Source organism: Corvus cornix, chromosome 8, assembly GCF_000738735.6.
Source record: "Corvus cornix cornix isolate S_Up_H32 chromosome 8, ASM73873v5, whole genome shotgun sequence".
In the NCBI taxonomy this organism is placed as follows: Eukaryota; Metazoa; Chordata; class Aves; order Passeriformes; family Corvidae; genus Corvus; species Corvus cornix.
The window spans coordinates 22,734,972-22,747,591 of NC_046338.1; the positions used below are offsets into that span (position 1 = coordinate 22,734,972).

Here is a 12,620-nt window from a genome sequence, read left to right on the forward strand (position 1 = left end):
CCTTTCATGTTGTTGATAGAATCATGTGCGTGTGTCTCTACCTCTGAACCTCACCACTGTCCTCAAGGATTCTTGGATCAAGTCCTGCGTACCTAATATAGGACCTAATCATTGTATTAATATTGCTGGCATTCAACAGGTTTGCATCTGAATGTGAACTGGATGAAGCCAACCCTGATAATTGCTTTTTGGATATCTGCTGAAGATGCAAGTGTTTTAGAAAATCTCTTTCTATGTTATAGCCAGCATAGTACATGAGAAAAAGGTCTCTGAAAATGCGGTAGAAAATTCTCTTAACTTCCTACTCCATGCTTTTACCTTACTGCCACCTAAAGATAACTAACAGAAAATACATTGTACTTCAGATTAGAGAGTTTTACTCTGATACTCTGGGAAGGAATGGTAGCCTTGTCAATGTCTTTCTTTTAAGAAGAATCCCTACACTTTCAGATTTTGTTGAAGATCATACTTCTGGGAAATAGGAAAAAATCTGCTGGCTCAACTCACTGAATTTACCTCTGGTCCTTCAAGGCAAGACATACTGCCTCTGAGGCCAACTCACCCTGTTTCTGGCCAGATGATGAACTCAGATCTCCTCAATACAGGCTGAAAGCATTTTTCTAGTGTGTGGTGTCAGGTCAAAATCCACCTTTATCTGCAGGTGTAAGGTATTTCTGATACACCTCCCTTTAATCCCACCTATCTCAGATACGAAGAGTGTCTGCTGTCGGACAGGCAGCCTGACTGGTTCCTCCTTCTCAGCTCCATCCTTGATGCCTTATTTCTTAACAGTACTTTTCAGTTTGGAGAATGCCTTTAAGGCAGCCTTTTGTCAGAGAGGGGAACTGAGGTGTGAAACAGAAACACAATTAGCCAATGATCTGTTAGGCAACCCATGGAGGAAATGGTGATTGAATTGAATCTCTTCCCTCTGCCCAGACTCTGCCTGTCAGTCACACCAGGGCAGCACAGCCCTGCCCAGCTCCAAGACAGCCCCTGACAGTGGCACTGGCTCAGGGTGTGCCCTCCAGGCTCTGCCTTGCTGGATGTTTGTACAGTTGCTGGTGCACTGAGGCAGGAAGCCCTGAGCAAGAGGAGCTGTGCCTGACAGCTGGTCTTTCATGGAGCTCTTGCAATCAGACACTTTTACTGTCTGACATATCTATTTTGGAGTGAAGTGTGGCATTCTCTATTGTTTAAACTGCAATATTGCACTTACACTGGTAATAAATCCCTCATATGTGCCTACTATGGGTTTGCAGTCTGAACTTAGACTAAACTCACATCTCCTCATCAACTGACCTGTTGTTATTTATTGCCTGAGCACAAGGACAGATGCTCTTTCCTGGGATGGCCAGGCAGTGGCTCCTCTCAGGCAAATACCCCTGAGTGCAGACCTCACTCCTCTGCTCCTGAGGCTCAGCTCCATGCCCCGTGGGAATATTACAGATTCAAGCATGCTTTGGTTTTATATATTCTCAGATTTTGAAAGGATCTGTCTCCACCAGCCTCATTACCTGTAATTACCTGTAAACCAATTATGACCCATTTGTTAAAGTACCCAGCTGTGGTCATGTTGCAGTGTTTGGAGACTGTTCATCCTCTGCCTAAGTTCCATCCTGAAGTCTCACAGACCTGATACTTGCTGACTATCTATATTTTTCATACCAAAATAAGCCATTAAATTCAACTAAAAATGTTATCAGTGATTTCCAAAATCCTTTTTTTTATGGCTCTGAGTAACTCTTCTGATTGATACTTGCATCCTTCCTTAAAATATTCCCAAACTCATATGTATTAGTAAAGTAATGAGGAAATCAGGCAAGTTATATAAAACTTTGGCAGAAGTGTCATAAATTAGTGTTTTCTCCTGGAAGAATACTTCTATTTCCTCCTTCATCAGTAGTTTTGGGAGAGGATGGACAAAAGTGATCACGAGCTAAGAATCTTTGACTCAAAACTTTCTGGAGGTGAAGTAGGTTGTTTCAGGGCTCTGGGTCCAGGCCAGTTGCAGTCTGAGCAGCCTGAGTGCTCCTCCAAGGGAGAGTGGTTAGCTGATACTGAGTGGAAATTTAGCTTCCATGCCTACCCCATCTAGAGAACTTCACTGCTTTGGCGACAATTGCTTAGCAGCAGGTTCTACCAATATTGCTTTAGTAGTTTTAAAGTGTTTAAAGCATCCTGGAGACTGTGGTCTCTCTCACTGTCCACTTCCTAGGGAAGAACAAGATAATCACACTTGGGGACCTTACAGAGGTGCCACAAGCATTCAGTTGAAATAACAAAGTCATTTTTCCCGTGTTCAGATACAGCCTAGGTGTTCAGTGCTGTCCCCATCTGTTTGACTTTTACAAATCCATTTTACTTGTGATTTTCCTTATTTGTGTGATTTCATTTCCCTCAGTATCACTTCGTGCCTCCAGGATCTCCTTCAGAGCCACCTTTTTAGATGGATTCCAGAAATGGCCACACTGACAGGACTGAGGGCTTCCCCAGACAGATCCACAGCTACCACTGGGGTTCCCTGACAATATCACTTACTGAAAGGACAGGGGAAAATTTGGGTGGGATAATAACTTCCAAACCTGTAGAAAGTGACAGAAGACCTTTTATTGCTGGGATTTGGTCTACCATGAAAGATGTGTTACGCTTTCATATGTATAGAAACCAAGCATTTTCTTTCAGCCTGAATGAGATCTGTGTTTGATTAAAGGAAAAAATAAAATAAGAAAGGACCAAGTGCAATTTTCCATGAGACACAGCACAGTGTCCTGCCTGATTCTCGTGTGTAATATTCTGATTAGTTCACAAAATGGTAGCATTTGGGATAAAAAAAGGCAACAATGACATCCCTGTGTAAATTCTGTGCCTATGCTGCCATTTCACTGAGGGATTAGCCAGCCTAGATAAGACCAGACACATGCATTAGCATTGGTGAATACTAGCTGAAATTAGCCTTGCAGAAGAGGTGCTGTTGCCAGGCCCTCTCACAGCCTAGTCTCTAGTTTGTCATTGATTTTAACTGGGAGCAGGTTTGGGTTTTTCTTTGGGGTTTCTTTATTTTGGCTTGGGTTGGGGTTTTTTTGGGGTGTTGGGTTTTGTGTGTGTGTGTACTCTTGCTTAATGTTGTTGGGGGTTTTGTTGGTTGGTTGGCTGGTTAGTTGGTTGGTTTTTTTTGTTGTGTTTTTTTGTTGTGTGGTGGGGTTTTTTTGTTGTTGCTGTTGTTCCAGGATTATCAGCTCCCAGGTGTCAGCCAGGCTGCGTTCACACCATGCATCCTTTTCCTGGAAAACTGATACAAAGTCAATAGGGGAGAATAAGTCTTGTTACAGCATGATCAGGGAAGCAACTGCACCTTTAATTCACCCACAGATGGTTACTGCTTGGAGAGGAGGGAACAGAGGGTCCTGTCCCTTGGGAGATAAGGAGAGGACAGCTTGTGATGTTACCAGTGCTTCCCCCAACAGAAAGAGAAATATTTCCATTTATTTCTGTAATGGATAAATTAGAACCCAAAGTATTAATGTGTTTGAGAATCCACAGAATCCCTACCCTACCATTTCACAGGGACCACCAACAATCAAGGCTGTCTCCAGTGGTGCAAAATCTGTTCACTCTAAATAATTACAAAGATTTGTAAAGCTGCTGATTTTCTTGTCCCTTGAATTACAGCAGTTTCACATTTTTTACTTCAGTGCTCTTATTTTTTTTGAAAAGTGAATAATTTGTTCTACCAAATATGATTTGAATAAATTTAAGGACTGTTTTGTTTGCTGCACATTTAGAGTGGTAGAAAGTTCAGATATTTGTGTAACAAGCTCTGCCTCTAGTTTAAATAGTTCTCTGTATCAAAATAGATAAATGTTCTTGATCATTTGAAACCAAAATATTTTTCAGATTCTCAGGAACACAAATTCTTTTTATTCCTTTTCAGTGGAATAACATTCCATAAGCCTAGTAAAGTGTGTAATTTTTTTCAGATGTTAGGAATGGAGCTTCATATCAAGAACTGAAAAAATAGACAGAACATTAAGTCTCATGAACCATACAAGAAAAAAAAATGACGTAAAATTTAGTATCTGAACAACACAGGCATGGAGTGCATGAATGTGTTACAAAGTGAGCAATGACTGAAGTAAATGCCCATGTGATGTGGATGTGGGTCCACAGGGAAAACATCAGAAGGTGAGAATAGGGAAGACAATGCCATTGCAACAGAAAGGATGGTGTACAGGCAAAATGTGTTAGTCTGAATACTCAGGTGTTATGTGAACACCATGCTTGAGCTGATTCCTGTTCTGCAGAGTGTTATGCTGTCATATGTCATCTGGGCTCCCTTTTCTGCTTATATTTACCACACACATTAAATATTCAACTGCTTTTCACTGATGCGTGCAGCAATCCTGGCCTTGTGAAGAGCTTTCGTGTCTTTCCCAGCTAAGACACATTAGATAACCTTATTGTCTTTGCATCCTAATGTTTTTGTACCTTATGTTTTGACACACATTAAATGTGTTTCGTGCAACATCCTTTTAGAAGTTTTAGTTAAATCCTGTGTTTTGAAGGCAGACTAATACAAAATAGCAAAGGGTATTAAGGCGTTGTTCTGCTCTGAAAAACAATGGCAGAAATGGCATTGTGACGTTTCCAATGACTTCCAGAGCAGAGCTGCTCATTTTATAAATCTAAAGATGTTTCTTCTTACCCCACATTCGACCTGGCACTGGAATAAAGCTGAGCGCTCTCTGGCTCCTACCATCAATGGTAATGATTCTGCCACGGTGGGTGATCTACAGCCACGCAAATGATGTGAAAACAAATAAACTCCAGCTTTTTCCCAGCTCAGTTACACTGATTCTGCTAGGCTAAGAAAAGTAAAAATTTACTTCAGTTGATGAAATAATCTTATTTCAATAGCCTACCATCAGACTGTAACAAGTTTATCTGTGCTGTACAAATAGTTGCCATGATGAGGGTTTTCTCAACTTAGTAAGGTACTACAGAGAGAAAATCAGAAGTACCAGGAAATGCCCTTTATGCTTCCAGCAACAAGCAGCCTTGCAGGATGTAAGTTACATAGCCCAGAGTGTTTATTTCCTTCCAACAGCCTGCTCCCTGTCTAGATCTTGGGAGCCTCAGGAAAGCTGACAGGTGAGAGTTGGCTTCTGCTCTTTGACAGTTCTGCTGCCCCAGGGCTTGCTGCCTGCTTGAGGAAGAACGCCAGCAGGAATATCATAGGCTGGCTACGCTGACCGTAGGTGCTGCAAGCTGAGGGCATCACTTGTGAACAGGGACTCAGTCCTCTCTCTACTGGTCCTCAAGCACTGCTGGGTTCAGTATGATGTTAGAACATGCTAGTGAGTGGTTTCAAACCCCTCTGATTTCCTGAGGTTGTATCATTTGAGGCAGCTGACCCGCAGTGGAAATAGAACAGGGCATTTCAGAGAATGGTGTCATTTAGAAAATGTTTTACTGGCCACACCAGACTTTTTCAATAGGCTGCAAGAGCTCTGGGGAGGATAAAAGTCACAGCAGGTACAGACATGCTTCTCATTAAGACACCAGCCTGATGCTCCCCAGTAACTTGGCCTGACCTTGCTGCCTGGAGCTCTGGGATGTTCTGTGACACCATCCGAGGAGAGCCTGGAGCTGACCCCCACGCTGGGTGAGACCTTCTCCTCCCTCCCTGCAGGCTGGGACAGCTGGAATAAGCTTTTCAGGCACCGGGGGCCCCCTCAGCTCTTGGGGACCTGGGGAGGAGCAGCAGGTGAGAGGCCTGTCTGAAACTCAGGCTGGCAGCATTTGTCAGGTTCAGTTGACTTACCCAGCTTTACTTGTTCATTTTGCCACACTCCTGAGGCTGGCAGCTGAAACTTACTGTCTTGGTGTTGTCAACATTGGGCATTCAGTCTTGGGCTAAAGAATAAAAATTATCATATTGCCTTAAAATATATGCCAATAGGAATTTAATTTTTTTAAAAAATTTGTGTTGTATTTTTGTCTGTCTATTGCTTTTGAAGTCTTCTTGGGAGGTCTAGCAACCTATCTGCTTATATGGAGACTAAAATGTGTGTGGGAGCATAAATACCAGATATCTAGGGCAGCATTGTTCAGTTTGAAGGTGATTCCAATATTGCTACCCTAATTTCCCAATTTTCCTATTTTTCCCAGTATTTCTACCCTAATCTCACCAATTAAAAAATTCTAAGGTGTCCTAACCATCTGCAATAGGAAAGAGCATAAATTCAGGACAAGAACAAATCTGTACTGATGACAAAGAGAATGAAGTGCTTTCAAATTTTTTGCAATCTCAAGACAGAAACTGATGGGAGCACTGGCTTAGAACTGGTGCAGAGTGAAAACTTAGCCTGCATGGCTGTATTTGCCATCACATCACTCTATAGGCCTCAAAAATAAAATCCTGTTGATGTTTCTGTGTAAAAGGTATAAGATAGAGGTGTACAAGAGCAAGGCATACAGGTAAAGCCACAGTGAGATTGGGGGGAAAACAGTGTGGTTGTTACATTCCTGATGTCCACATCTTTTAGTCAAATGATAATTATCCATTAATAGCTTCATAAGTATGAATATGTAAATAGCTATGGAATGCATTATTCATGAATCACCAGGCATTAATTATTGTAATTAAGTATCATTTGCTACGTTCATATTACTAACCCTTCCAGTTAATGAATACATTAGCTAATCACTGTAGAGCAGATTCAATCAGAATTCCCTGTGTCTGTGCTATGGAAGCCTGAGAGAGTTTTATCGAATTTAGATTCAATATTGAACATATCCAACATGCTTATCAGTGTATTTTTAATGACATTAAGTGTGAATCATAACCTCCAGTGCATGATGCTTGTCCTTGTGCCCAGGAGGATGGAATGGTACCAGCTGGAAGAGAATGTGGAAGCAGCAGCGGTGCAGCACATGGCAGCAGCTCTGTGAACCAAGGAGAACTTTAATTCTGGGACATGAAATCCACCTCCATTTTCAAGCCTCATGTATATTCACACGTGTAATAGGAGAGGGGGGGGTGTTTTGTGAGGGAGTGCTGTCCCAAAGGTGCTGCTGGTGACAATGTTCAAGGAAAACAATTTCAAAGCTCGGCTGGAGCTGTTTGCCAGGCGGTGCCTTTTGCCAGCACCAGCAGGACACAGCCCTGGCAGGATGTGCTCCCAATCTAATGGGGCTCAGGGCACTCCTGAAACAAGAAATAAAATGAAAAACCCAACCCTGGCTTTTGTCTTTACTCCCTGGAGATCCATTTCAACTAATAGAAGTCTCAGTAACACAAGAAGAAGATTGGCTGCAGCTTTTATTTTATTGCCTTTTTAGGGTTATAGTTCTTAGGACCAGGCCTTGTGGGTTTTGAAGTAGAAATTTTAAATAATTTATTGCAAACAAGAGTTTCATTATTTTTAGGGAGAATCACTATCTCAAGATATAAATATGTAAGTTCAAGTGCTGAAAGTTAATAGAAACAAGTAAAATGCCCTCTTGGCTGAACTTCTGGCTGTCAGGACAGAAAAAATATTTGCAAAGAAAGAATGAAATCTTATTTCATCACTGTTAGGTTGAAGAAGATTTTTTCCTATTTTCAGGTTCACCAAAGTACTGTAGTCATGTGCAGTGAGTAAGTGATTATTGGATCTAGTTTCCTCAGTAATCTGGGAGTAAGAGAATCTAAATAAGCATACATCAAGGATATTTTCAAATTCTCAAACACATGGGGTCTTTGTAGTTAAAACTGTCATAAGATACTGATGCAGAGAGGGGTCAGTCAGAGCCTGTTTTTCTAAGGGCCAGAAGTAGGAACAATGGTGAATAAAGCAAATATGCTCAGTGAAATACCCCTCGTGCATTTTCCACACACAGTGAAGAATCTGCTTTCATTCATCCCACAGCTGATGCAAATCCCTTTGCTCTCCCTTCCAGTGTACCCATCACTGCTGTCTTCCCCCTTAGAAAACTTAATTCTGCCTCAAGCCCAAACACTGTTACTTCTCATTACCCAGCTTTCTGAATGACAGTCGCTGGCATCTGACAAACAGTTTGAGTTTTAGTATCACAGAGGGATCCATTACAGATATTACCAACATGGAGCGTCACAAGCCACGCCTTCAAAAACCACGACCTTGCTTTTTGGCTTTCTTTCATTTGCGTGTCTTGTACCCCTCCTCTAATTCCCAGTATACTCGAGATGATGATTTCCCAACCTCTTCTCAATGCCCAGATTAGTAGGAGTGTGTTTTGATGTTTCTTTTTTTTATAAAGACTGCTTTTCCACAAAAGCACGAACTCGGCAGGGGGTTTGTCTTCTGATTAAAAACAAAACAACTATCAAAAAATTTGCAGCACAGTTGCAACATGGGAGGTGTGAAGATCTTGCTTTATACCTTATTAATGAATAATGGCCTTTCAGCCCCTCGAATTCTAAAAAATCTTAACAATTGGATGTATTTACAAAAAGATTAGTGCTTAGTGTCATTATTCATCCAGCTATTTTTTAATGTTTGCTTCTATACGTTTCCCTTTACTTGTCTGACACCTGCAGCTCTTGAAAAAAAATATAGATAAGAAAATGATTTAAGTTAATCTGGCATTTGTTTATTTATTTTTTAGCTTTTAAAACTAGAAATATCAAGTCTGCAGCACTGTGCCTGGGGCGGTTGGAGTGGTTGAAGAGCTTCAGTGGGAAGCACCTGCCTGGCCCTGCCCTGCCAGAACTCCTGGAAAACCCTGGGATGAAGCAACCTTGGTTGGTGTGTGGTCTTCCTGTGAAGTGTTCAGAAAACATGGCACACTGAAAGCAAATGAACAGAGCCATCAGCAGGAAATGAGGAGCAGACATAAAGAGACAAAGGCAGAAGGTTTATTTTGTGTATAAAGGTAGGAAATTTATGTACACGTGCACAATGCAGTTGAGGATACAGAAGTACAAAGAGGAGAAGAGCAGCATTTCTGAGGCCAGGGGATGTTTCATGATGACAAGGCATTAGAGGAAGGAAAGAATTCAATTACAGGTGAGAGTTTTCAGTAAAAGAAAGAGTGAACTGATGCCCTGCTAATACAGTTTAGTTTAAACCTTATGTATTGCTATAAATTCATATAAAACCTGTATTTAATATTGTATAAACACTCATATCAAGTTTCTAGTATGGAATAGAAAGAGTATTGGAATCTCTAGACAAATGCATTCTTTTTGTTTTCACATTTTGGATATAGGTCTAATGCCAGACATACTGTGATTACATTTATTGCTTTCTACCTTTCTTCAATATTAATACCATGATGAAATCTTTGCTACAGTGTGTCCTGTAGTGCATGTTCTATAAAGTACCTAAGAGTTCAATTTAGTTACGTGGAAGCTGAACTAAACCCAGTGAGAAAATAAAACCAGGCCAAACTTCATTATTTTCTTAATTATAATTATTTAAGAAAAAAAAAATTGTTTGAACAGCTTTGGTTAGTAGCAGTAGGGGTTTTTTTCATTTGAATTTTTAAGATTTCTTATTTCTTTGCCTTTAGTTAGCATTCTGAAATAGGACAGTTTTTATTTCAAGTTTTGTGATTAATTTTTCATTTTTCATTTCAATAATACTGAACTGAGGAATGTTTTTTGTTATGATTAAACGAAAGGTTACAGTTTGGAATAAAATTCCCAACACAATACGTTATTATTTTAAATTTCCCCACATGAAAGCAATTTTCCAAAACCGTATCTTCACTGGAAAAAGAAATATTTAAAATGCAGTCTGGTTTTGGTTTTTTCTCTTTGCCTGCGTTCTATAATTCCCAGTATTACATGTGATTGCCAATAAGATAAGTAAACCTACATCTGATAGAATATATAGTTTTGGTTCTGACACTGCTACATTAATTGCATCTCCAATGCATTCCCATTCAGTGTTTATTGATTGCTTACAAAGAGGAAACAATTTTTTTGCTGAATTTATATATTTTTTATATATATATATATATAAACATTATTTATAATGATTTTTAATAAGATTTTAACAAAAAAATTGCCCTAATCACTTTTCAGATATGATAAAGACAGAAAAGGAATTATTCTTGTGTACAATTCTTATAGGTAAATTTACTGTGCTTAATTTTCATACTAAGGCAGATGCTAGCAACAGGAATTTGTGACAAGGATGAATCATGATTTTTTCCACAAATGTGCAAAAGTTTGTTTCGTTCTTTTTCTCCCCCCTAAAATAGGAGGAGGGTTTTAATAGCACGAATGTTGCTGCATTTGTGCGCTGAACGGTACTCAGAAAAATAACAGACTTGGGGGCATTTATAAAGGCAGACAAGAAAAAATAGTCCTGATCCACTATCAGGGGCCTCTGCCATATCCTGTTGTGGCAAAACAGAAAGCTAAGCATCTCACTTGCACACATTTCAGGGTGTCCTAATGTCACTGGAGATTTAAAGGTGGGATTTGCTTTTCCTGAATGCATCAGGTCCAACCCACAGCGAGTTGGGGAGGACTGATGAAGGAACAGGGTCAGGTTTGAAGTGAGGGAAAATTATATCAGTGGTTTCAAGGACATCTCCAAAAGACCATTTTTTCCCTCTGTAGTCAGTAAACCTCCCAGTCTGGTGTTAGTCCTTCCTATAACTCTGCTACCTGCCATACAGCTGAATAACAAAACACCACCCCCTACACTCTTACTCTTTTGAATCCTCTCTCAAGGACCATAGATAGAGAATCTATGCAAATATAATAATGAATGTCCAAATAAATTATTTCACCATTCATAAATGGGATTTTTGCCTTAAAGAATGGTTAAAAAAACCAAAAACCGCTCACTTTTTACGAATGTTTAGTATTTAGCACTGTATTTCAGTTCTGTCTTCACTCTCAAAGGCAACTACAAAGATACTTTGCTAAAAATTTTTTGTTAAATTTCCTGGTGCTCATAATTTTCAGGTCCCTTATTTTCATTCTTTTAAGAATCCATGAACAACCGACCCAATTACTTCACTTGCTTCCTACGAAGGAAAAATCCTTTTTTTTTTTTTGTCTGATGACACTGATCTACTAATAAATAACACAGGTTTACTTGAAGTTACAGAAATCTTTAAACAAACAACAAATCTGTGACTTTCAAATCTGAGATACTTACTGGGCCTTTCTTGAAAGGGGAAATGCTGGTAAAGATTAAGATGGTTGTATTTGTTCTCAAGATAGTACATTGGAGGTGTAGAGGCTATTGGAGCAGAGGATCAGGATTAGTGATATCAGTGCAGGATTGACACTAATTCAAATGGATGTGGGAGCCTCCTCAGCATGTTGTGAATTGCTAATCCAAACCATTACCTAATTACCCAAAAATAGCCTGCATGATTTCACAGGTGTGAGGCCTAACTGCCAAAGGAACAGCAATGAACATGGTGTGTGATGCAAAGGTAGTGACCACCTGAAAGATTTAATTTAAGATTAGACTTATTGAAGGCAGTGGGTCTTTGCCACTCATTGCAGTAGGGTTTGAATGCCACCCTCAGTAAATGTGACAGCTGTGTTGCCTGTTAGTTGTCCCACTGTCACCCACTGGCAGTGTCCGTGTGGTGAAATGCTCTGGTGGAGGTGGGGCGAAACACTCTTTAACATCTGCTAGCATTTGTTCTAAAACTAAATCAATTAACTAAACCAGATCCAAAGAGATTCATAGAAAAACCATTCGAAGAAATATAAAACAAGTTTTAAAACTCTGATACTTGTATTGCTTTGCTAAGCTGGTTAGCCAAGGCATCTTCTGCTGCAGTAAAACACAGAAGTTTCAAGACTGCTCAATAGTCTTCCTGATCACCCCACTCAACTGCTGGCTCATCATCCATTCGTAGAATGAGATAGGAGAGAAGCTGAAAGAGATTCTGCCACAAGAGCAAAGAGACAAAAAAGGAGAGGTCGCTTACATCGATCTCACAGCGGTCGCCAGCGTAGTTCACGTCGCACAGGCAGTGGAACTTGTTGAGGAGGTTCTGGCAGAGGCCCCCATTCAGACACGGGTCAGAGCTGCACTCATCAATGTCCTTCTCACACCTGGGGGAAAGACTGCAAACAGTCAGCCTCTGAAACCAGGCATCAAATGTGTCAAACAGGCACATTTTTAATTCAGAAGCTTTGTGGGGAGGGAGAGGAAGATGCACTGGGCACATTTCCATACGTGTTTATGGTTTTATTAACTAGCTGATTAGCCCCACTCAAATCCTGAACTTCCTGTATGATTTTCAAACACAGATAGTTAAGCAGGCAATTTCATCCCTGTAAAGCACTTCATGGTTAATGGTGCTTAGCAAGGTGCAGTGAAAGTTCTTGCATGAGTTTAGAGCGAGCTCTGGTGCAAGTCCTGCTGACAGCTTGCTTGTCCTTTTCATTGTTCTAAGAAGCTGAGAGCACATTTTCCTTCTCAGCAATCTGGATATCAGTCAAAAAAATGCATGTTTTTCCCAGCTGAGTGCTTCTGGAAATATTCACCTGCTTTTCTGGGTTTTTTTTAACCCTTTTATTTTCTTCCCTCAATTTGGAATGCCAATAGATCCCAGCACAACTTCCTGTCCAGTCTCACTGAGATGGGCCCCAAGAGTGGTAAGAGCAGTGC

At 40.4% G+C, this 12,620-nt stretch overlaps 1 protein-coding gene across 1 annotated transcript in view; it reads right to left on the minus strand.

Moving 5' to 3' along the window:
• CRB1 (crumbs cell polarity complex component 1) overlaps positions 1 to 12,620 on the minus strand; it is a 100,809-nt gene that overhangs the window by 14,956 nt on the left and 73,233 nt on the right. Inside the window, exon 11 of the mRNA XM_039555980.1 lies at positions 11,935 to 12,061. Coding sequence (XP_039411914.1) covers positions 11,935 to 12,061 — 127 coding nt within the window. The remainder of the gene's footprint in view (positions 1 to 11,934; positions 12,062 to 12,620) is intronic.